Below are 25,051 nucleotides of genomic sequence, written 5' to 3'. Positions count from 1 at the left end.
GCGCATTTATGCATGCTTTATCTGACCAGTTTATCAAATTTTAACCACTGAAATATTTCAGCGTGCACAGGCTGTTTGGCAAAACTGCAATTTCTTTAACTAAATGATTGCAAACAGGGCATCTGCCCCCAAAAAGGGCCCCAGCATTCTATCCGTATTGGCAGGCATTACAAATTTAAAAGTCATATATTCGAAAATGCAAGCACTGTACTCCATCGTGACAGGGTGTCGTGAAGAGAGATTGAAAAATCCAAACCGAAGCTGTTGCCAATGAGATCCCAAGGTGCTTTGCGCCGCACTACGCTGGTAGGATCGCTTAGATTTTGCAAGAGGTCTATTGTGTATGCTATCAATGTATTATTTTCTCAACCTTGTCGTGACGATATGTTTGTCTTCATGACTTGCCTGCAAAGAAGTGTTACGGCTAATTATACTTCTACTGATATTCCTGTTCCACAACGGAAATCACAGGAGCTGGACCATACATACTTTGTTAAAAGTGGTTTTAAAACATGCACCGAATGCTGGAACCTTAAAAACACAAGCCTGCTACATAATTATGTCTTTCCGGAATGATAACTTGAGCTATCAAGAAATAATGTATGCGGTGCATTAACCCCTTGACAGTTAAACCGTTCATGACGAGTATAGCTCGTCTGCTTTCCCCGGTTCATGCACTCAACCGTTTCAGACGAACCAGGCTTGCTCATTGCTAGTTTGTGGCTCTGCCAACAAATGGCAGCACTGAATATTTTTAATTTTTGCTCCCATTTTGTTTTTAGGCTAAAAACTTTATTTTGAAGGCAACAAATGTAATATTTAAGACAAAAATTAAGCACCTCACCAACCCCTTTCAACCATCGTTTACAGAAATGTACTTTGGGGTGAGACTCCTGGATTCCAAAGAAACCAAGTTTTAGAATGCAAAAGAATCCTCAGAGACTTCTACAATGGTTCAGAAACACCCTGAAGCAATCGCATGCCATGACAGTACCAGCTTACTGCAAGCACAGCTGAGCTACAGGAGTGAGCTCCGGGCTCTCAGCATACCCGTCTGCCAAGCATGCAAGCTCGCACAATGCAAGCAACATGCTCGTGCATGTTGCTTGCACAGTGCAACACACTGCAACATGCTCGTGCATGTAGCTTCGGCTTTGCTCACATATAAGCTAAAGTAGACTATACTTCAGGTCTCCAAAAGAACCATACACGTGTAGATGTTATAAATGAGGTGGTGAAAAAAGCAAGTAGTATTTGTTCGAAAAGCAAATGCCGAAACTGGCAAGCAACTGTGGAAGCAAAAGCACACGCAGATTGAAGATTTCAAGTAAAAGGATACTACTAAATGTTTGACAAGCCTCATGGCCCTACAGTGTGATATAATGCAAAGTGCTTCACTCATGCTTAAAAAAAATATATATATATATACATATATATGTAGCAAGTGGAAGTGCAGAGGAGTGACCCCAGGCTTGAATGTCTGGCAAATGCTTTGCCAGACTTTCAACAGGTCACCTCTCTGCACTATCAAAAAGGGCATTTTGTGCACTCCAGAAGCAGCACAACACATTAAAAAAGTGAGGAAAGGCTTTTATTGGCTTAGATCTCATTTGGAAAAAGAATGTTGTCAAGGTAATGACAGAGATGCTGAGACAAGGAGTTGCAAGGAGGGAGAGGGCTAGGGGCAAGTGAAGATTATACGCAAAAACCCCGTCCATGTAAACCCAGACAGGGGACTAGGAAGCACGCAAGACAAAATCACCTTGGCCCTGTGCTTCAACAGAGCGAAATTGTCTCCTCCAAAGTGCCACACCTCTTGTTTGTTCGCAGCCACGGATTCGATTACGTAGTCTAATCCAGACATAAATATTCGTGTCATGGCCAAATAATTTTGATCAGCTAACATCTAATTAACGAAATCAGGCTCCAGAATGTGACCGCTCACGGATTTCGGTGACACATAGTTTGGCTCCTCAAGCGAGGTTCCCATAGTCGGAAACAATGTCCAGATTCCGCAAGGAAGGCGATGTAGATGTGGACCATTAGGAAAGTTACAACTTCCAAACAATCCAAGAGTTCTTAAAAACTGGGACCACCCCAAATGCCTCGCCCACTGTAAGTAAATTTGAAGCGGATAGAGTCTCAATCCCCCAAGCAAAAAAATCATTAATTCTTCCCAACTTGTATACCGATACCGCATAGAAAATCAAAGCAAGACCAGTACCCAAGTGCTACTTTGTTAAAAACAAACCTATATTTCCTCGCCCTGGAGTCCACTCCTTCGTTGGCATGTAAAAAAAAAGGAGGGGGCAGTCGCTGCCCTGCAACCTGACGAGGCTGACAAAGTTTGCCCCAACTATGCACTTCCACACTCCCCTTTAATGAATGAATTATGCAGAATCTTTAACAAGAAAAACCAAACATACGCGTCCATGCAAATTTTCTCTTTCTTGACATACATATATAAAAAACATATTTGTATTTTATGTCCCACTTTCTCGTCTCTTCAAAAACGAAAAATGCAAAGATAAACAGCAAAATGACAGTAAAAAAAAAAAAATCACATAATTTTTTACTGTTTTACCATCAATTTCCTTTTATACAGGCAAATAAGAAAAAGGAACAAAGTAATGCCCTATTTACAAACTAATAAAGGTGCCTTCGGCTAAGGGACTTTTATGGTCAGCGACGAATCAGTTTGTGATCCTATGCGTGTGCCATGTAACCGCAACCCAAGAGCATGGGCTGATTTGCCGATGGCAAAGGGACCTACCTACCTTTGCTAAAGGCACCTTTACGCCGGTCGTGTGAATGGGGCATATAATACGGACAAATGAAGCCCACGAATCGTACGAAACCTCGATCCAACAGATCAGCCTTTGCGAAGAAAAACAAAATCTTGTTCGGCATGCCGTCCAACACATGACGAGCAACCCCCCCTCCCAACCTCTCGCGCATTCCTTTTCTTCTTGGAGAGTGCGGACAAACGGACGGCGGGAGGCTACCAGTGCTTCTTGTGCTCGTCCAGCGAAACTCCACCCGGCCCGAGGGACACGACCATGAGCAGGCCTCCGATGACCGACATGGCCTGGAAGAAGTCGTACTTGAGGAAGTCTCGCATGGGTTTGTACGACTCGACTGTCCACCAGGCGTTAAAGTACACGTTGACCGCCGTAAGCCACAGCACCAGCCCCAGGGCGCACAGCTTGGTCTTGTAGCCCACCGTGACCAGGACCATCAGGGCCGTGGCCACTAGGTTCTGAAGGATTTGGAAGAGGGACAGCTCCAGGCGCAGCATGGTGATGAACATAAAGACCAGCAGGATGCGCCCCGTGAGCTGCATGTAAGACTTGGGCTTGTTCTCGCCCAGGGACGGGACGCCCGCAAACAGGCTCTTGGCCTCCACCCGGCTCTCAGCGACCAGCAGGAGGAGGGCTCCCATCAGGGACACGCTCCTGCAGAAAGGGCGAAGAAATCTGGCTTTGAACCGTGTCCCGACTGTTACACCGCACCGCCAGCTTATTGGTGAGCGGAGGCTCACCAATAAGCTGGCGGTGCGGTGGGAGCCACATGCTCACCGGACCAATCAGACGCCTCCTTATCGTCGCCCAACCCCGCTTTCTGCGTATGGGTGTGGGCGGGAGCACGATCACGCGGCGAAACTGCCAACGAGCGCATAGCTTTCACCCCATTGTCTGTCAGCTTATGGGTGAACCAAATGCAGCTATACATAATGTCCTCTGCTTAAAAACCGGTCTGGTCTCTCTCAACCTTACTTGGTCGCATATATGTGAACAGCGCTTTAGCGGCGCGTTGACGAACACGCAGCGCCATGGGGTGTCGGTCGTGGAAACTGATGCGCAGTGGCCAAAGGGAGCCCCGTCAAAGCGTAATATGTATGTAATATCTCTTACACTGAAAGATAGCCCACTTCTAGTAATTGCAAAACCCTGGCCAATGGTGACCTCGGCAGAATTGGTGTTACTTGGCCACGGAGGTAGATGAGAGAACATTGCTGACTGGGAAGAACACTCGTCTTTGGTTCATCGCCCCTCCCTGCAATCACAAGCCTCTGCCAATCACAAGATAAAAATAAAATAATTATTTTACTCTTTTTATTGCACATTCAAAGTTGGCCCAATTTTTATTTTCACTTGATTTGCCTTCGATTTTGGGTAGGCTACATCTCGGGATATTATGATGAGTACCCCATCTTGGACACCTCTCAAAAGTTGACCTGGAGGCGTAAGATTGTTTGAGGATTATAGTAACGGTTCTATTCAAGGGGTAAAGTAGGCAACATGTTCAAAAACAAGGAGCAGCTTAGCTTTAATGCTTACCTAAGCAGGAAGCCCAGATCCCACAATATGCTGTAGGCAAATGTCTGTAGAAGTAAAATGAAAAGACAGTTCATTTGATGAGCAGGCCACGAAGCATGATGCAACGAGGGCAAAGACGTAAAAATTGTGCTTGAAACTAAATGCAATAGCGACTATGAAGCATAAGAAGACTTCTTTAGGAATTTGATATTATGCATACCAATACTAAGATTACTGTGAAGTTTGTTTAATTGATAGAGTTTAGTATAGCAAAACATTCATTTCATCTAATAGGTTGATTTAAAAGATATTGAAACTCACGATATATTAGAATGCGCAGTCTCCTACTTCAATCGTAACATCTCTGTCCTATCTAACTTTGTGAGAAAAAGATCCTTAATATTTCTTGGTTTATTGCAGAAATCTGAAGTCATCTTCCACCTAGTTACAAACACCTAGAAGCTGGAATCACACTCACAAATAAGCTAAAATCCACACAACAGACATCTTTAAATCAAAACTAGGGACAATTCTTTCAGATAAGCAGCAGGTGTTCATGCACGCATCACATCTTGCAAAACATAACTATTTACAGAGTTTTAACAAGTTTTCTCTACATTTTTTTTTATTAAGCTTTTGATATGTGGCCCAGAATTTTTCTGGGTCACATACCAGAAAACATATGATTAAAACAGCACAAGAAAACACAAGGAGAAGTAGAAGAAGGACACAGACACAGCGCTGACTCACGACTCACTCTCTTTTTCGTCTTCTTAAAACACATCAAAACAAGAAGGCAAACAAAGGAAAGAGAAGAATCCCACATGTAGGACGTCTTCACTGTCATTTGCCATCCGAAAAATTTATCATTAGAAAGTACCATTTAAAGAAAAATACAAATAAAAACTGGAAAAAAAATAAGACTATACATCATTCCACTTCAGGTCCGAACCAAGCCAAAACTACAGCGCGAACCCCAATGCCCTGTGCGTCCCCGTCTTGCACGTGGCCTCGAGGAGTGTAGGCACCGTTTCAGGCTGCATGTACGCAGTTTTATCCGTGGAATTGTTCCCACGGAAGCTGAAACGAAGCATCAAACAAACGGGCTCAAACTATGAACAAACTCGAACTCTTCAGTGGATAGCATAATTGACTCTGAACTGATGCAGAGATCGGAACCGTGCAGCCGAATGTAAAATGCTTCATGAATTTCCCTAGCCATTTTTTGTGAATGTCTAACCAAAATTTTAGTGTCACCTATCCAAGGTGAACAGCCACATCTACCGCAATGAACAGCAAGGTGAACCGAAGGTGGAGATCTCAGAGACAGAGAATGCTCCCAAGCTCTAACACTAACACATCTACCCATCTTCCCAATATACACTTTACCACAGGAGAAAGGTTCTTACAAACGACCCCGACAGCACATGCTACATATTTGAAATAATGCTACATATTTGAAATAATGAAATAATAATGGACTTCAATCTGCCCACAGATTGAAGTCCTGCTCTCTCAATGGAAGCACACAAACGAGATAACTTAGAAGGCGCTGAAAAGATTATAGGGACTTTGTACTTATCAGCCACTTTCTTAATCCTGTGGGAGAAGCTGTGCAAATATGCTATTACCACCAGTCAAGAAGCAGGTTTTTGCCTAACATTGTAAAGTATGCCAAGGGGATTGCTGAACAATTTTAAAAGGGACTCTGCTACCTTCACTATATGACATGTTTTGGGAAGCCTGCTAAAGTTAATCTATCAACTTGAACCTGAAAGCTATTTCAATAATATGTTTAACCCACCTTCAAACATTACTACCACACCAAAAGCCCAATATACAAAAGCTTGATTCACACACAGTGAAGATAACTCAATACAGAGGCATGCTTCTGTACTGAAAAAATAAAGAGCCCATGAAAGGCTCCTTTGAGGCCACACAGTTTCTGTGAAAAAGTAATTATGCTGCGTACATGTTTAGACAATAAGTTAGTCAGCGCCCTACTGTGCGTCTGGTGTCACCGCTGTGGGTGAGAAGCCTAGCCTGCGCGGTACCACTGCAAGCCTGGGGTCTTTAATGCGAATCATGCAGCAGTGATTGCACGACCAAATTGAAATGAGAAGGGGTGGGGATTGAACCCAGGATCCCCGAGCGCTATACCGTGAGCTTTCGCTCCACTCGCTCCAAACTGCGGTGCGTCGACATGCCTGACCAGCAATACCCCCATCTTCACCTCTGCTGTTGTGCCACAGCCAGAATCTCGGCAGGTAATACCACGATGCTTCAACGATGCCAACCAGCGAACATCAAAGGACCACGAAGGAGGACACGGTAAACATGCTAGTTGGAGACGCATTCCAGCATTACCATCTAGAAGACGAGGTCTTTCGTTAACGTCGTCATTAGTGGATGCCCGACAGGCCGCAAGCAGCAAATGCGCCTCGCCGTAAAGCGGCAGACGCGTTCATCTCGGCATTGCCACATGCAAGTGTCATGTTCGTTGTAAGATGCTGCAAGGCTCGCTGGCGGTGCTGCGTGGATGCACTAGTGAGGAATAGGGAAGGGTTAAAAACGGAGGCCTTGTCTTCTGGGTGGTACTGGTTCCAGACGTCAGAGAGGAGCCTGGCTCACCTGAAGCACGACGATGAAGAAGAGCAGGCCACAGGCAGGAGCCACCTGGAAGCGCGCGAGCACTGCAATGGATCCGCCCAGCTGCCCGACGAGGTTGATGAACACGAACAGGGTGGCCAGGAACCAGCCGCAGCCCCACGAGTGGTTCATGTAGTCCCGCTGGTCCCCCCACTGGTACCACATCCGGCAGCCGTCCTCCAGGAAGGTGCTCACCAGGCAGAAGCGGGCCAGGTGCGGTAGCACATGCTTGCCTTTGCGGAGCACCTGGGCGGTCCCCCAAAAGGAACGTTTTGAGACTGGCCAACCGAACGTTTCACGGCGACTGCCCCTACTGGCGGAGTTTTGTTGCGGATCCCAGGGTGTATATTTGGGGGTGGATTTATGGGTCAACCTCGGGGGAGGGAGGAAGGGGGGAACAAAATTTGACGTTACGGACGGTTGGATGTGATGTCACGGGCATGATGATAATGATGATTATGAGATTACTGGAGCAGCAGCAACGAGGGCTATAATGCGCCAAGCTCACCATATTTGGAGCACACTATAACAAAATTACAAATGGTATAAATATTGTTTGTTCTAAAAAGTCTAAAATACGGCCAAGAGGAACTAAATGTTTATCGCCAAGCAAAAAAGAGGGATGAAATGGAAGGTGATCTCTAAAAAGTTTGAAGAAACATGATCGACGGAGTAGTTGATGGGACAAACAATGCCATCAAATGTGTAAAATGGTCAGAAGCAGATACTGACCTGTCAAATGGGAGTGCCCTATTCTTAGACAGCAGAGAAAAGCCTCCACACAACGTTCCCTGTTACAAGAGCTCTCTAAAATGCCCAGAACGGGCTTGATAATGTGGAGTTTGTTGTTGCTCTCTGTAACCATTCCAGCTGCCATTTGTGAAAAATAGATTTCCTCAGAAGCGGTTTCAGATATTGGTATGGTAAGCCATCGGATGTTATTGATGAGCCTCGAGCAGACATGACCAATTCATCCGCCTCTTCGTTGCCCGAAATTCCAACGTGACTCGGCACCCAGCAAAACTTTGTCCCAACTGCGTCGAAGGGCGCTGTTGATCTTAACATGTAGATGTTGTGTAAGGAGATTCTTAGTGGGAATAGGGAGGACACAGCCAGTAAGGCTGCTATAAAATGTTACTTCTGTTTTGCTAGTGTGTTTAATCCCAGTCAACTTCATATGATGATAGTCCTACAATTTTTATAATGCAATTGAATGCAAAGGTGCAAGCGAGCTGGACAAGAATGATGAAAGTAATCCCTGGAGAAGGGGAACAAGAGGGACAAAGGACAAACATAAATCTCCAAACACAGCTAGGTGACTGGTGAGCGACCGAAAAAATCCGCCTGGTTTGGGTATCGAACCCGGGACCTCTCCATTACAAGTGGAACGCTCTACCAACTGAGCTAACCAGGGGTTAGACGTCAGTAGAGCAAACGGGTTTTATCAGCTGCCACCAGTCGAACACCAACAAGGGTGAAGCTTGCAATTTGCAATATTGTGCAAAACGTCTAACCCCTGGTTAGCTCAGTTGGTAGAGCGCTCCACTTGTAATGGAGAGGTCCCAGGTTCGATACCCGTACCAGGCGGATTTTTTCGGTCGCTCACCAGTCACCTAGCTGTGTTTGGAGATTTATGTTTGTCCTTTGTCCCTCTTGTTCCCCTTCTCCAGGGATTACTTTCGTCGTCCTACAATTTTCTGGTTGCAAGATCCTACAAGCGAAGGGATTTTTTCAGTTCCCTGTGCCATTAAAAAACATTTAAACCATGCCACACTGAAGTCCTGAACTAGGAATGTAATATGGCTGACAGGCTTAATGGAATCTCAAAAGCAGGCTAAGTGTAGGAACTGTTGCCAAAGCTGAATATAAAACCTTGTTAGATATGGCCTTTATCTGCCAAGATACCAAGTGTCATGTTACAGTCCTGCAAATCTCATATTAGCAAACAAGACCTTTCTGTAGGGATGTCAGAAAACTGTTGATAGGTTCTTTTTTTTATCGGTACTCATCTTGATGCTATTTGTCAACTTTTTAAAAGATGAATAATTGAAAGCAAGCGTGTTGTTGAACTATTATGAATACTTGAAAGAATAAAACATTGAAGACGAGGACAGAAACGGGACTTCTTTCAGGAAAGAAGTACCGTTCCTGTCTCGTCCTCAATGTTTTATTCTTTCAAGTATTCACACTTAAAAGCTGCCGTATGCAACCTTGTTGACAAGTGTTTGTGAGTTTGTTCTCGAAAATTATATTTACCGTGCTTTTAATATCATCTACCAGCTGTTTTATTTATTTGTTGTCAAGCCCTCTCCTGTAATGCCAAAGGGCACTGTGGGTATCAAACTAAAAAAACAGATAGTCAAATGTGGCTCGTGGATTGGACACAAGCACACCACAAATACTCGACTTGGGCTAGCAACCTTCCGTAAGAGGGTTAACCTTCAAGTATTTGTTTGTATCCAATCACTGTAACGATGGGAATAGTCCAACTCTAACAATGTCTGGTGCTCAGCTGTGTTATGTGCTCTATCAAAGCCGCCGCGTGGCTACGATGAACATTGGCGGCATATAATTTGCACCAGATCATGTGGCCACTCATTCTGGCTGCAAGTGAAGAAGATGAACATTGCTCATTTTCTTCTTTAGTTATAAAATAAAATCAATGTTAAAAATGAGGGACAACTAGACTAGGTTCATAGACGTGTGTTTGAACTTCATTTGTTTATGTCTAGCCTTTTTACACTTTTTATTTTATAACTATGCATTACCAACTACTGCCAAAACCGGTTATAACGAAATAGCGGCTACAGCAAAGCGATCACGATTTCCTATTCCTGTTTGCACTTTTTCAATAGATTTGTGTCTGTTTTTAGCGCACAAAATTGAGCGGCTCCCGCGGATAAAGCGAAAAAAATTTCGTGATAAGTAAAAAAAAACAATAAAATTCTGAAAGTTTACTAATTCTCGGACCACCGCACTTTGCTGCCTCTGCCAAGAAGCCACCCAGAACAGGCTGCAGAAAATGCTGGAAAGGCCACTGGCAGCAGTCTCCGCAACGTCGTCTGCTCCCCGCTCCTTACCTGGGAAGCGGCTTTACCGAATCGTACGCGGAGAAGCCGTCGTGGTATGCCGATAGGGGATTTCAGAGCGTTAGAGACTACGTTCCGGTGGACATGACGGAGAGAACCTACATTTAAGAGAGGGAGCAGTAAGCACGCCTGCATTTGATTGTCGCATGGCCAGTGTGGCGAGGTGTGCAGAAGCTGAGAGCTTTTGAGTTTTGAATCCTTGCATGCTGCAGCTCGTTTTGAAAATGCGGCCCACAAACCACGTGACCTCGATCGAGCGGTCGCCCCATCTCTGAAATCTAGGTTCTCTAAACCGACGAGAGACAAACTTGAGCGTGCTTCTTTGTTTGCTTCGTGATCAGTGTCGGTGTCTGGTCAGTGAGGCCGCTCTTGCGCAAATGTATACTTCGCTCAAGCACCGATTCGGCAAATCATCACCACTCATCGATGGAGAGCCCCGGCACCGCCAGCACCTCGAAGGGGAAGACGAAGGCAATCTCCCTAAATCGAAAGCATGCCGTTTTCGACGGAGTGCGCATAAACGTAAAGGATGTCGTCCACTGCCGGCGTCCTCCGCGGGGCCGTCGCAGCTGTCAACACGGTCCATACGTAGCAGGATCTTTGTACGATCGGAGCTTCTCACAGTTGGCGAGAAGCGGCTCCGATCTAGCAGAGGACGCATGCAGAGAGGCTTTAACTGCTTTCTGCAGGCTCGATAAACATGTGCCCATGACAACCCATGTTATCTTTTGTTTTCATGTTATTTGTATGAGTTCATATATAACGGAGAAGCGGATATAGTGAAGCGATTTCAAATCCTGTTTACTTCGTTAAAACCGGTCTCGACAGTACTAGTCCAACTTTACACCATATCACATTTTTTCTCAATTGTTTGTGCGACTGCCATTGCGTGGAGAGAAACTAATGCATGCTTTTTACGTTATGGATGTCAAGAATTAACCTTAGGCAGTATTTACTGAAAGTACAAATATCATTGCACAGCCTCTTTAACCTCCTTCCCCTGAGCCGGGATTCTCCCAAGCTCTTAGTTCTGAGAATATTTAGTGGTATATCAAGAAAATAATTTCATTGTCACGTAGGAAGTCATAAAGAATTAAGCTTTATTCTGGCAGTGAGCACTTCTCAAGATTCCTTTGTTTGGAATCAGTCATGTGGGACACAGTTTATTCACAGGGTTCCTTTTGTATAAGATTGTCAATAACCTGACCGACTTCCCAGTGATATAGCAGCTTGTTTACCACGAGTTTAATGATCATGATGTAGAAAACCCGAGACTGTGGTAAGAGCAGGGAACCTTGGTCGAAGAAAAAAAGACTTCGACCAAGGTTCCCTGCTTTTGCCACAGTCTCGGGTTTTCCACATCATGATCAACATCCACCAGCTTGCCTGTGCACTCACTGTTTTTTCATTGAGTTTAATGAGTGCACTTTTGTTTTATATGGAAAATTTAAGAATTCCTTACACTTGTCTATCAATAACCTCTTAAAGGGTACCTAGCTACGAGGGATCAATAGAGCCAGGTCTATATGTCTAAAGATCTTAATGGTCAAACTTTGCCTTCCCTGTTCAGTTCCCTCAGTGAACAATTTCCAGTTCTCAAAGCACCAAACTGGCACTCACCAACAACACTGGTGATAAAACAGTCTTATTGTTGTCACTATCACACTAAAATTAAAGTGACGTGGAGCACTGCTGGTGACAGTCACGCAATGGAAAAATTTGAAGCACTGAGGCCCTTCTGTTCAGAGACAAGGTGCACCTTCAGGTTTCAATATAATCCCAGCATTTCTGTTTCGCTGCACAAGCTGTACACTTAAGGGAGCACTGAAGTCGGTTCTGAGATCATTCTTTTGTAGTGACAACTCAGTCTAGACGCTCTAAGCAACTCAACAAACCCTAAATCAGAATTCTGTGTAGCTTATTTCCTCGTTAAACGTGTGTTCAAAGATTGCGACACGCCCTTTTTGGGAAGAATTTTTCCGAGTGAACCTGTAGACGAAGGGCGCTTGTCGGCGAGTTGCAAGCGATGGCTTCGCCCCCGAATAAAAAGAGGAATCTTATCCGAATGTGTACCCACCAGACTGTCTACAAAACGAGTTTTAGTAAAATCGTTCGGAACCCAATGTAGTCCTCGAGAGAAAAGAGTCCACATGTTTTTCTATTGCCCCGAGACGAATAGGCGGTTTTGTAATATAGGACTTGGTATATGCGGGAACTAACACATTTTAAACAATATAAGATCAAAAATGACCTTTTTCAAAAATGACTTCAGTGCCCCTTAAAGCTGTGGCAATGACCCAATATTTCTGCAATTCTGGCTTTCACTTTAGAGACGAAAACCGGGCTGCCCTTTTAAAGTGACACTGATGCTTTCCTGCCATTGTTTTATTGTCTTGCTTCTGGGTCTTGTTTACTCCTGCTACAGCAGTTAGAGGTCTGGTTTTTAAGGCTACATGTCACAGCTGCATGCCCCAAAAGAAATTGCCCACTCATTCTTTTGAAAATATTGACCACAGTACTACTAGCTTGTGAGCGATGCACAGAATACAGCAAAGTAAGCGTGAAGATATGCCATTGTGGGTTTTTGTAACCTTATAGCAAACCACCAAAAGGCTGTCCTAGAAGCTGTACGGCGAGCAACTCAACCAAAACGTGTCCCTTTGAACATAAGAGCAAGTGTACGAAAACATCAAAGGGAGTTATCATATGTACGAAGAGGCTACAGCTTTGGTGGACGGCAAACAACATCATGGCTATGAGTTCTTTGTCCATTGTACCGCTTCTGGTAGCTGTTATCCCACAAAGAACAACTTACCCTTTGAACTATTTCACTTCCCCTTTCTTGAAGGCTAAGTCCTTGTTTGTAAAGAGCTGGCAGATATCCAAAAGTCATAGAAAAGGCAAAACAGACCTCGGTACTAGCAGAAAATGCCAGAGCTCGCCACTGTGCAAGGAGCAGACAAACTTACTCGCTGTATTACTTTACCAGTATGCACTATGTGCAGCACCAGCTTAAGTTATCAAGTTTGATGTTACATGATAACAAGTCAAACATTTTGATCAAGCTTGACCTCATGTTAGGGCGACCTGCATCACAATATGTGGATAAAGCATTTCCCAGGGATGGGCAGTTTTTCAAATACAAGTATTTTAAATATGTATTTCAAATACTTTGTGTATTTTGCATTTGTATTTAATTACAAATTGGGTAATGTATTTGATGTGTGTATTTAAATACTAAAATGTGGGTATTTCAAATACAATTGTAATTAAATACAATTTTGTGGGCGAAAATACATCCCTCAAACTTATTGTCACTGTCCAGAGCAGGAAGAAAACTATGTTCTGCACCGAATGAAGTGTCTCTCAATCAAGCACAAGCGTTTAGTGACCGTGACTATGGCGCTAGTCCAGGGCGAGAATAGTGACGAAATCGACGTTCACAGGCAGACTGGCTAAATAAGTGCCTGTGACAACTTGCGATGCTTTCCAGCCCGATTTCCATCCATATTTTTGCCTGGAACATTCTAAATGCGCGGGTCGTCCAGATTTTCGTAACTGGTGCGAGTTGCAACAATAAAAAAAAATCTCTAGCTAGTGCTGCGCGTCTTAGTCGTATCGGTTCTTTGTTGGTCTATACCAAAATGTAATAGACAAAAAAAAGCTGCTTGAAGCTCTGTACTTTTTTCACCTATTACGTCCAACATTTCTATTACATTACTAGACAGCACACTAACTCCCGAGTGTGCGAGGCAAAATTAAAATGAGATACCCAGAAACCCGTCGCAGGTGCCCTGAAGTCGCCGACACAAATTTTGAGGAATGTATTTGGAAAAGCATTTGGAGGAGACCAAATACATTTGGTTGCATTTGTATCTTGTACTTAAATGCTTTTTTAGAAATCTAATTAGATTTGCAGTTAAATACATTTTTGACAAAGTATTTTGTATTTGTATTTCATACATATTTGCACGTATTTTGCCCATCCCTGGCATTTCCCAATAAAAATTTTAGAATTTGGTGTGCAAATTTTTACAAAGAAAAAGCTGTGCTGTCATAGAGAACAGTTTTGAGCAGAACACATCCCTAGAAGGGACCTTCCATGGGCACCGAGTTATTGTGTTTGAGACAATGAGCTTTGTCAAAAGGCCTTGGAGGAAGTCTCTGAAGCAAAATTCTCTTCTCCACAAGACGACAATCAGTTGGACGAATGCTACACTCGCTACTATATGTCACATCGCACAGAGAAGCGTAGAGATAAATTTAATCCTTGTCACATAAACCACTAAATGAGCTTACTGCTTTTGGGCAACGAGTAACTGAGGTACGAATATTTACATAAAATTTATGTGTGAAGAGTCCCCGAAGACGTTTTTTTTTGTTTTTTTTTTCTGTGTGGGCGATGTCTGAATACCAACGTAGCTACGGCTTACAACTTGCTGCTATTAGCCGGGAAGAGTGGGTGCTTCTCTCATCTTTGGCCTCAACCACCTGTGGAAGCTACGTGACGTAATAACGTAGCACATCCCATGCGGATAGACGTCATGTTCAAAGAGCGTGAAACAACACCTCTCTATCACGTTAAAAATATAAACGAGTTACAACTTTAAATTGACCTGACTGAAACACATATGCCACACTAGTTGTTTACGCTAGCTCATGCACGTCAACAGGCCTCTCTGACAAACACAAAATAGACGAAGGGGAAGAAATACGGCTGACCGATTTCGGGAGCACAGAAAACACAAATGCGTCTCATCTAAAGATCTGGCAGAGCACGGAAGATGATATCGGTTCGAAAGGTCGGCGAAACCGGCGATCGACGGCGAACTTGAAACCCCGTGCAGCAGTTCTGCGACTTCCAGCACGCAATGCTAGGTAACCGCTGATTACACTCTCGCACAGAGTTTTCCGCGTGCTATGAAGATGTCGTGCTCGTTAGACGTTGCGAACTAGAGTGCTTCTGTGCCGTGTCTCGTGCGATAAGGTGTGACACGTAGAGTCATCCTTCCCAAATACGTGTCACCCGCTCATCGGTGCGGGCTAGCGCGGCCCGTTCCGTACCGCTAGAAAAGCCGGCGCTGGGGCACGCGGTCGACGACGCTCGGTTCGTCAAGTGTTCTGAGACGGTTTTTGGGCGCTTACCTGGTCCGCTAAATCTTCGGCGGTGCTCATAACTTCCCTCGCTGGAACATTCGCCATCCTAACCTCCCAGCCGCACACAGGCGAAAAGTGAAAAGGAGAAGAATTGAGAAACACGTCAAACAAAATGTCAGCAACATTGTGGTTAAAATTTGAGTGAGCAAAAATAAAAGATTCAACTAATTTTTATTTTGTTTCATAAAGTTTCGTAAGTTATATATGGGGCGTAATAAAAATTGAAGGTCCTGTCTAATTACAATTTTTGACACGTTTTTGGTAGGTTGCAGTTTGGGGAATTCCGGTTTTCCGGTTCCTGTGGTAAAAGCGTGATGGCGGCGTCCACGAACCAACTCCTGGCAGCCAAACAGAAACTTTCTGAAGTTTTAGGTGAACGATTTAAAACGTGAGTGATACGTGTTCGTTTTTCTGTTTTGTTAAAACTCACCGGTCAAGCTACGCTCTAAACACGAGCAGTCTGCTTTCGTGAATAAACTTTTGTTTAGAATGACGTATCGCGGAGCGCAGTGCGTTCGATCTGACGGACGCCGATCTGTCGTACCATAGCTATGTTCGGTCGCTCGCTCATTCACACTTACATGTTCATTTTCTTGTAGATACTTAAACTGCCTGAGACTTTGGTTCAGCCAGAAGGTGAGTAACGACACGTTTTAGGAGCGACTTGCTTCATAAAAGAAATGTTTTCTAACAAAAAATTAGGGCGCGCGCAAACGAGCGCTGATGAAGGTTTTTTTTAGAAAATATTTTCCCTTGTGCGTTTCAGCTCACAAAGGACGAGTTCGACATCGAAGCCAGGAAGATACTCAGCGGCGAATCGAGTACGTTTGAGACAATCTGTGTCTGTTTGTTCCTTTATTTAACTCGGGAGAGTTCATTTTTTCCTGTTGCATTAACGTCATGATGGTGTTGTTTCTGTGTTATGTACGGTCCTGCCTGTAACCACTTGAGGGCTTTTCTTGATTTCGAGGTCGCGAACTTATTTTACTACGTTAATATTATTGCATAGGCATGCTTCAAAGCAAGCAGTAAGTAGGAACAACAACCAGCACTACGAAGTGTCGTCACATGTAAAAATGATCAGCGAGAACCCAAAGGATCTTTGTGTTCAAACTCTACGTCTTGCGTTCTAGAGGCCTAAACAGAACCCATGGAGGCGGTCGTAAGCCATGTATACTTCCAGTAGTGTGTCGTGTCGTCTGCTCACAGTGTCTGCAGTTGCTGCGTGTTGCTATACGCACGACTTCGTGCACTTTAACAGGAAATAGGTATATGCGCAACATGGAGAGTTCATGCCTTTTGGGTCATCCTTTTCGGATGGTGCCTGTATCACTGGGGAGCATGTTAACCCACCCCCTTGCCTGAGTTCACCCTGCTTTGTGATGACAGTCTAAGGCTGCTCATTACAAAACTATTAACCCACCTGGCCCCCCCCTACACGCCACTTCGCGATGTCCAGCCGGCAACCCAAGTCACGCCGTCCCCCATTGCCCCTTCGGAAAGGAAGTCCCATACCATTTAGTTCAGTGTAGTTTCGTCTACATTTGTATTTTTCAGTGATAATTGTAAAAAAGAAATGTAAATATTGCCGAATGTTCGACCAAAAAAAAAAGAAGTTTGACATAAAAAAAAAAGCATGCCCACTTTTTAGATTGAATCAGGGTCTGCTGCATATGAAGCAGACACCTTTCCACTAAGCTTTGCTACAGCTTCAGATGCTTGTTTTGACGAGTTGTCTTATACGAGACCCAACAAGGTTCGCATTGTGTGTTTAGCCATTTCCGGTTGATTTGCACTACGTCGTGCATATAGCTTTACTCTTAATTGATTGCTATAGAGCTCATTCACTGATACACACAATAAACTTAATTTTACCTGAGGTGGAATGTAACTCGCGCCCTCTGGTTGACTAATGTGCTGCTAAAAAAATGTGCTTTATCCTGACTTTGGTCCTAGACCCTCTCCAAGACTAGCAGAGCACCCTGCCAACTGAGCTGATCAGGTGTTGGCTCAGCGTGCTCATCAGACCTATGGTTTGCATGTTTAACATAGGTGTCGACTGTTCACATTCATTTGCTCTACTGACGGCTAAATCCTGGTTGGCTCAGTTGCAGACCACTCCACTAGACTTGAAGTGGTCCTAAGGTCAAAGTTGGGACCTGACGGATTTTTCAGTTGCTTAGACGACATTAGTGGGGTTTTACCTCGGATAAAAGTCAGTTCAGGCTTGCTTGAACCTTTTTCGATTTGGGGACTTTCCCTAAGTCATTAACATCTGTTCCTGATTGTAATATGTAGCAACGACAGCAGTACAATTAAAGGTTCATATGCTAGTAGTGTTCCCTCAATAACTGCAATCTTTTTTTTTTTTTAATTTATACTAAATTTGATTTTTATCCATCTAGTTCATGCACACAACGAGTTTCTGCTAGCCTTCTTCAACAAGTGCCAAAGCCCATGCACAGGTGAAATATTGAGTTGTTTCTCCGCATTGCTACATGTTTTGGCCAGCTCCGTTAAATATTGGCAAAATGTTTGCACAACAGGCCGTGACTCGGTTTCTGGCGACAGTGCTCAAAACCGTGACAAGACGAAGAAGACCAAGCTAAAAGCCAAAGGCAGACCAGTTCGGGTGACATTCGAAGTGAGTTGCGGCTGTGCGTTTTCCCCGCATTTTTCTTTTCCTCTCTGCATTGTGCTTCATGGGAACTACTGCAGGGGAGGAGGATGTATGCTCCATCCACCCTCAAGTTGACAGTGCGGTGGGAGCTACGTGCTTGCCGGACCAGTTAACCGCCTTTCTTTCATCACCTGATTCTGTGCTTGGGTACGAGGAGGGAGCATAATCATGTGGCGAAAGATGGACATATGACTGGTCCAACGGGCACATAGCTTCCGCTGCACTGTCAGCTTAGGGATGAATGGAGTATCACCCTAAACACTTTTGTAATCAAACTGTTTGATTAATTTAATCATCTTGCCACAGAATTACTGAGGGGTCTTTACACTCATCAACCCAAGACAACAGCAAGTCTTAAACTACTTTGCATTAGGCTGTGCAAAGTAGCTCTCTCAACAAGATTTGGTGGTTGTAGAAGAAGACAGGTTCATTTTGATTTTGAAACTTGCATGATTCTATAAAATAAGAAATGTCTAATCTCGATTGCACATACAAGTATCTTAATTCACCGCATAAAGGAGGAAGTTATCAATGCTCCACGAGGAGCCAAACATGTTTTGCTCTTGTTTTTGATCAGCTGAAAACTAGTATGAGAGCAATTGTTGTGTCATGCGCTGAGTGAATTCTGAAAGACCATACTGCTAGTGGGGGTTTCTTCAGAAAAAAATTCTTGCTCTATTGGGGTTTTGAGGGTTGTATGGTCAAAGTTTTCATACTTTGCTTAGCGAATTTTATGAGGTGTCCAGCTTAACCGGGGGGGGGGGGGGGGGGGTTATGGTTATTGGTGGGGGTTCTATTAATCGCTGGCTTCTAGTGCTTTGGTTATCTAACCAGAGGTCAATGTTATCTTTGCAGAAACGTTTTGTGCCAGCAGTCCCGTCCAAGCACGTGCCCCATGCCAAGGCAAGAGACCCCTCGGAGAGTGCCAAGAGCCTCGGCTTCTGCTCGAGGGAGCACTGCCTACCAGATGCCCTCTTGGTTCACGGACGCATGTTTGTCATTGCCTGGGACTGTGGGCTCGACAGTGTGGATGACAGGGCCGTGCAGCTGGTCATGACAGCAGTCAAGGTGAGGCGATAGCCACTGACCAGATGAGAATGGCAGAAAAGAGTTAAGCCTGGTTGAGACAGTTGCGTTTAATTGCGTCTGACTGCATTGCGGCAGCGAGAAACCAGAACATTCCTGCTGCTTATATCGCTTGCCAAGATGTTTCCTTGAATTGGATTCCACTCTTCATACGAAACACAGATGTGCCGGTGACTCGCTTTCGGTTCTCGACGCAACGCCGTCAAACGCACTCAAACGCAGGTGTCTAAACCGACCTTTACAGTTTCTACGTAGCCTTCTCTCCTATGTCTTTGAGCGTTTATAGTGCCCCCGAGTCTCATCTTCCGTCCTTTTCAGCACCAGGTAAAGGAAGTGCTGACGGCAGTGCTGAGTAGGAGGAATGCCTACAAACTGAGGGAGGGCCGCTTCCAGTTTGCTCTTGGCTGTACCCCGGCCAACCCTTACCTGCGCAACTCGAGGATACTCTCAAATCTCCAGTGCCACAGGTGGGTTCAGGCGTTCGGAAGCCTTCGAATTTGGCTGTGACGGAGGAATGTCCGGCCTTTTTTTTGTCTCAAAGACGTTTGTTGGGGAAACTGCTATTCCCTATGTGTACTTACTGCAGACTTTTATACCTCAAACAGACGGTACGACTAGAGGCAATTAAATATGGTACACTCAGTGTGCATCACTTCAGCTTCATTGTTGCATATAATAAGTATTGCCAGTTGCCACTAACTTCCGCCATTGTGCCTGATGAAAAACGCGAAAAGCCCTTTCCGGCGTCTTGCTTGCTAAAACATACCATGGCGGCGAAACACAATATTGCAAGAATCTTCCTACTCTGTAGTTAAAGTTCTAAAAGTCTGATTTCGTATCCGTCACTGCATTCAGCAAGGTGCGTTGTTCTATGAAGAGAGGTGTCGGCACCTATGAGCTGCTGGCATGGAATTGAATGTTGCATTGACTCGAACGAATGAATAGCTTCCATGTTAGTGCCAGACAATGAAGAGAAAAGGGTGGCGATAGTCTGAGGCAATGGTTCTCAAGCATGGGCAACACCTTGGGGACCAGCCGTAGCAATGGGGAAAGGTTAGGGGGATCGCGGTGTGAAAAGGGCATCCTCTACTGTCATAATAAATATGAGAAATGAGAAGCATCAAGTAAAAGGATGAATGGATGGGTAGATGGTAACGGTTGTATCCTTTATAATGGGTGGTAGCTTGTACTATCTAGCCATGGTGAACAAAAAAAGCATTTTTTTTCTCAAGAAAAGGGGGGGAGGGTGGTGCGGTAAGGGTTGAGGTGAGGTGAGGGCTTCGCGGACCCCAACAGGTCTGCGGAACCTCATTTGAGAACCACTGGTTTGAGCATAGCTTTCGAGTGACTCCAGGGGCAACCTCTCTTCGGTGCCCATCGATTGCAAAGTGGCCTTGTGAGGAGAAGAGGGATCCACCTGCGAACTGTTATGAACTTAGTGTGTCTTCGAATATGCCAGGCTATTTAAAAAAAAAAAAAGAAAAAGGACCTATTTAAAAAGTTGTTTAAAACAAACTGTAAAAGACAGGAACACATTCCAGACATCACTGATTAGAGGAAGGTGCAAAGCTTTCAAAAGCCCACCAAGAAGTTCCATTCAGTGCCACACAGAAGTGCTGTTTCTTGTTGATAGGAAAATGGCAACACCATAGGACAGGTGTTTTTGTGCGCTGTAGTTTGTGAAATGAGAGTCCATTGGTACATAAGAAAGGGTGTTTGTCCCACCTATAGACCTTTCCAGCGACACTTTAACATGAAGCGATTTACAGCGTGCCTCCCTGGTCTTGAGAGTATATGTCAGTGTTGCACGACTGCTCTGGGCTGTGTGTTTTTTCGTCAGTGTGCGGGGGTAGCCTGCATAGGCAGAATTCCAGATGCTGGGGGCGGCTAAATTGCTGCATTTTATTGTTTCTTTTGTGTTTTATAGCACAAAAAGCAAATGAAATCATTTATGGTGAATCTGTGCACGGCAGAACAAAGTAAAATGCAACTGGAATGTTTCTTTTTATACAGATTTTTCACGACGCCATACACTCAGTCTTGTCAGTCTACAAAGGTCTTAAGTGTCGGAAATATATGACCACACAAGATGGCCAAAAGGCATGGGTACTCATTGTTTACAACACGAAATTGAACAACTCTCATCAATCAAACAGCATATTGTACATACTCCACGGTGAATTGAACAGCCCTCATCAATCGAACAACGTATTGCTTACCTCACGATGCTGCGTCATCCGAACAGGGTTTATTTGAGAAAGATCTCAAATAACACATCATATCCATTCTACAGTGTCAGCGACAGTCGCTCCACGATGAGTGGACAAAATCCGCACTTCCTTTAGGGCATGTTTTGAGGAGAGCTTGTTTTTTGCACTGCAGTGAAGCAAAGGGACGGACAAGTGTGTTTCGGCCCCTACCCCTCACCTGAGCAGCTATTTTTCGCGAAAACCGCAAAGGGCGGGGCTTTCCGGAGAATATTTCGGCGGAGATAATATTTGAGGAACGTTGAACGGCCTGCGTCGCGAGCCAGTCGACGTTAGCTTTCTTTTGTTTGTTTCCCGCGAAAATTGAACAGACTACGAGCCCCGGTGTCCTGTGGTTCTCATAGAGGAAAATAACACAAAAAGTGTAAGCATCCTGAATAGGCAAATAAAGTAAGAAATTTCAAGAAAAGTCGGTGAACCCCGATTACAACGCAGGTGGAGTGTCGCGCTGGCCGGGTTCTCACAACCCGGGTGGATGATAGAAATTTCTAGCTGATAAGGTCGCGACAATCTCAAAATGGCGGTGGCCAGAGAGCTCTTTTTGGAAAGGTCTATAACTGCTACTGGATATGAAACACTGAATTGTTGAAGCAGTGAAATCAGTAACTAGAGACCAGTTGATTTGTATATGTCAAGAAATGTACTACCTTTTTGATGTTTGACCGCAACACACATGGTGCTCAAGTTAAGTGAACCCCCCTTCCCCCGAGGACCATAGAAATTTGAACTTTGAACCTTCCTCTATCCAGTGATGTGTGGAATGTTTGAAATGAAAATTTTATATCTATATATCTTTTTTTTTTCTTTTTCAAAACAACCCTGCGGAAGCCCTTTACATATATACAAATCTTGTTTGTCATTCTGCGATTTCTGCTCTCGAGTTGTAAAATGAGTGTGTGTGACGATTAGTGGCATCCTGCTGCCGTGCAGCCATCCAACAACGGTGTCCTCGACGGGCGAGCACCTCCCAGAGATGGTGCCCACCCTCGACTGGGCGGAGAGTGAGGCGGCACTCGAGGTTGCCTGCGACCCCACGCCACGTCCCAGACTGCCACCGGTCTCCGCCATGGACCTGGTTGAAGCCCTACAGGTAGGAGCATGCTGCTTCTCGTTTATCGGGGAATTAAGGCTGACTTACTCGATGTGCATATAACCGCCGCCGAGACAATCTCATTCACTGGCCTGCTTATCAGCAGTGTGCGGAGTGTTAGCTCACAAGACTAGTAATCATGGAGTGACTGCTAGCTTTGTGCTTTCTAATTTGAGTGAGCTGGCCCAGATCTGTTTCTGGTTTGAGGTACTTCAATTTCGTTTGAAAAATATTGAACCAAAATTTAAATTTTGCAAAATAAGGCCGCAGTAGCGTTGAACGGGACGCTAGAAACTTCTTAACATCACTCATACATCAATATCTTAACTGGATGGCTATATGCTTGGAAAAGAAGGGCGCGATCAAGTGAGGACTGACGCGACGATCCTCCTGGAACAGTTAGGGATGAGGGAAAGTGGCGTTGCTTCTTTTTTCCTCGTTTCGTTTCTCCTGCTCGAGGGGATGAAGCAAAGAGGAGAGGGAATGAGAATCGGGGTATCAGATGTCTCATCGTTCGTGTTCAATTGCTCACTTCTTTTCCAAATATACGGCCCACTGTTAGAGATATGGCTGTATGAGTGATGTTTTTGGGTTTTGCAGCGTCCCCGCCTATCGCTCCAGCCTTGTTTCGTGAGCTACAAATTTTGGTTCAGTGTCCCTTTAAAGGAACACTCAAATGGATTCTGAGATTGTCTGTTTATGGTGATAGCTCAATCTACGTGCTCCGAGTATCCTAAAAAGTCAGAAGTTACACTCGTAGATGGCCGATTCTCCCATTAAAAATTTAATCAAGGATTGTGACACGCCCCCCTTTTTGCGCTTTGAAGCATATGCCAGGGGGCGCCTTCGGATGGCGTTTTCAAACAATAATTGCTTTATTACATCTCCTACACCCAAAGATGCAACGTTTTTGCACATAAAAAGAAAAATAATGGTTGCATTCGGAATCTCCATGCAATGAACTATTTTCAATGATGAAACTTTATGGAGGTGGTGTGGGCCTAAGAATAACCCCCCCCCCCCAAAAAAAAAAAAAAAAAAAAAAAAAGAAAATAGTGCCTGTGTATTTTTATTGCTGCGAGTTTACTGGACATCTTGCCATCTAGAACTGGTAATTTTTATTGACTAAAGCCCAACAAACGATATGCCATCAAAAACAGGCTTCTACAAAAAGCTCTTAAGTGGGCCTTTTAGTGACAATGTTCTTTACTTCATCCTGTCTTGGAAGGTTTGTAGCATGTGCATGTACTTCAAGTCCCATTTCTTAGGGGTGAGAGTGAGGTCTCGGCTCCACATGTGTGATTATGTCAGAACAACAAAGTTTTCAGATACCATGTGGAAGTCGTGTATGAGCTTAATGCTTAATAAAAGACCATAGTATTAATGGACTTGGGAATTAACTTTCTTCAGAAAGAAATGTTTTTTTTAATCTTTTATAGGACTTTTTCTTGAGCTCATTGGAGTGATGATTGTGATAAAGAATATGTGTGTCATATAACAATTCAGTGCTCACCCTGTAACATTATATATTTTTAGAAAAAAGGGGTGTATGCAATGCTTTGTTGTCATGTCCAAAACAAAGTGCCGTAGCTCGTGGTCCTAAAGAAATGGGCTCGGTGGGTGGGTGGGGAAGGGCTAGTATTGCATTGCAGCTTAGCAGAATTTGTGGCAAAAGCTGGCATTGTGTGTTCAGATGCTACAAATTCAGGTCCTACTGTTGCTGGTTTTTGTGTGGTTGGGCATTGAACTACCACTCTGCACTTATGTGACCACTGGAGAAGTGTGGGTTAGTAGTTTGTAGTGCTCTGGCCAAGTTGTGCCTCTGCAACAAAGGTATGCAGGTTGATCTGTCTCAAGGTTGAATAAGTTCCCACTGGCTAAACTTTTGGTACAACCAATTTGCCTTTTTTTAGTCTTGAGGTTTTCAAATAAAACAAATAGAAATGTTGTGGTTTTGTGTTAATCGTAAAAAAAGCATTTTATCTTGCGAGTTATTTCTATGGCTCTTCTGAATAGATGCCTGCGTTTCTGTTTACATTTATGCATGAATAGGCAATTACAAACAGACACATGGAGCAATGTTCAACATAAAGGGACTTCTAGGTAAGCCTTTAATATATGTCTTTTGTACTGTCTTTGCAGGTTCACAAAAGCTGTATTCCCTCACACACTGTGTACACCAAGAGCATAGAACAAGCCCTTGCTGCCCAGTGGCACCCAAGTCATGAAGAACTTGATCAGGAGCAAATTCGGGCCCAAGAAGATGCCATCAGAAGTCAGCTTTTGGAGGAACAGCAAAACCTTTCTTGGTAGCATTACATAATAATGGAAGGATCTGTTTCAACACACTTGTCATCAGAGAGTTTCACTACCAGCATAAACACAGTAATTAGTTTGGCAACAAATGTCTGCACTTGTTACACACTGACACCTTACAAAGGTTATTTCACGGGTTATTTTTAAGGAATTGACTTCACACACTAAAAGTTGTAACATTGCAGGTACACTTTAATTCAGGGATGTCAGGTTGAACCAGGGGCGGTTTCTCTTGGATGCATGACTGCAAGTGAAGCATTTGGCAACAGTACATCTGAGCACAAAAGCTTGCGGCAACTGTATAGTTTTGTAAGAAATCTGAATATGGAGTATACTATATTTTGTAAAACTGTAGGCATGTAAATAAAGTAACCTGATACATCCAACTAATTTGTGAC

At 44.1% G+C, this 25,051-nt stretch overlaps 2 protein-coding genes across 2 annotated transcripts; one reads left to right on the top strand and one right to left on the bottom strand.

Moving 5' to 3' along the window:
• Positions 1-1,569: 1,569 nt before the first annotated feature.
• Positions 1,570-15,340, bottom strand: LOC8033777 (surfeit locus protein 4 homolog). Its single transcript, XM_002405881.4, has 4 exons — positions 15,203-15,340; positions 6,951-7,214; positions 4,341-4,384; positions 1,570-3,455 (listed from the first exon to the last, which is right to left on the bottom strand). Exons 1-4 carry the CDS (start codon positions 15,257-15,259, stop codon positions 3,002-3,004), a joined length of 819 nt encoding a protein of 272 aa, XP_002405925.1. The 5' UTR covers positions 15,260-15,340; the 3' UTR covers positions 1,570-3,001.
• A 145-nt stretch (positions 15,341-15,485) lies between these two features.
• Positions 15,486-25,043, top strand: LOC8033774 (transcriptional adapter 1). The gene is made up of 9 exons (XM_029984476.3): positions 15,486-15,602; positions 15,814-15,850; positions 15,981-16,035; positions 17,620-17,679; positions 17,761-17,858; positions 18,750-18,962; positions 19,299-19,447; positions 22,178-22,337; positions 24,480-25,043. The coding sequence occupies exons 1-9, from the start codon at positions 15,529-15,531 to the stop codon at positions 24,648-24,650; spliced, it is 1,017 nt and encodes a 338-aa protein (XP_029840336.2). The 5' UTR covers positions 15,486-15,528; the 3' UTR covers positions 24,651-25,043.
• Positions 25,044-25,051: the final 8 nt, after the last annotated feature.

This window comes from Ixodes scapularis, unplaced genomic scaffold, assembly GCF_016920785.2.
Source record: "Ixodes scapularis isolate PalLabHiFi unplaced genomic scaffold, ASM1692078v2 PGA_scaffold3__209_contigs__length_174095766, whole genome shotgun sequence".
Taxonomy (NCBI): domain Eukaryota; kingdom Metazoa; phylum Arthropoda; class Arachnida; order Ixodida; family Ixodidae; genus Ixodes; species Ixodes scapularis.
This window is presented reverse-complemented; position numbering and strand designations above follow the sequence as displayed.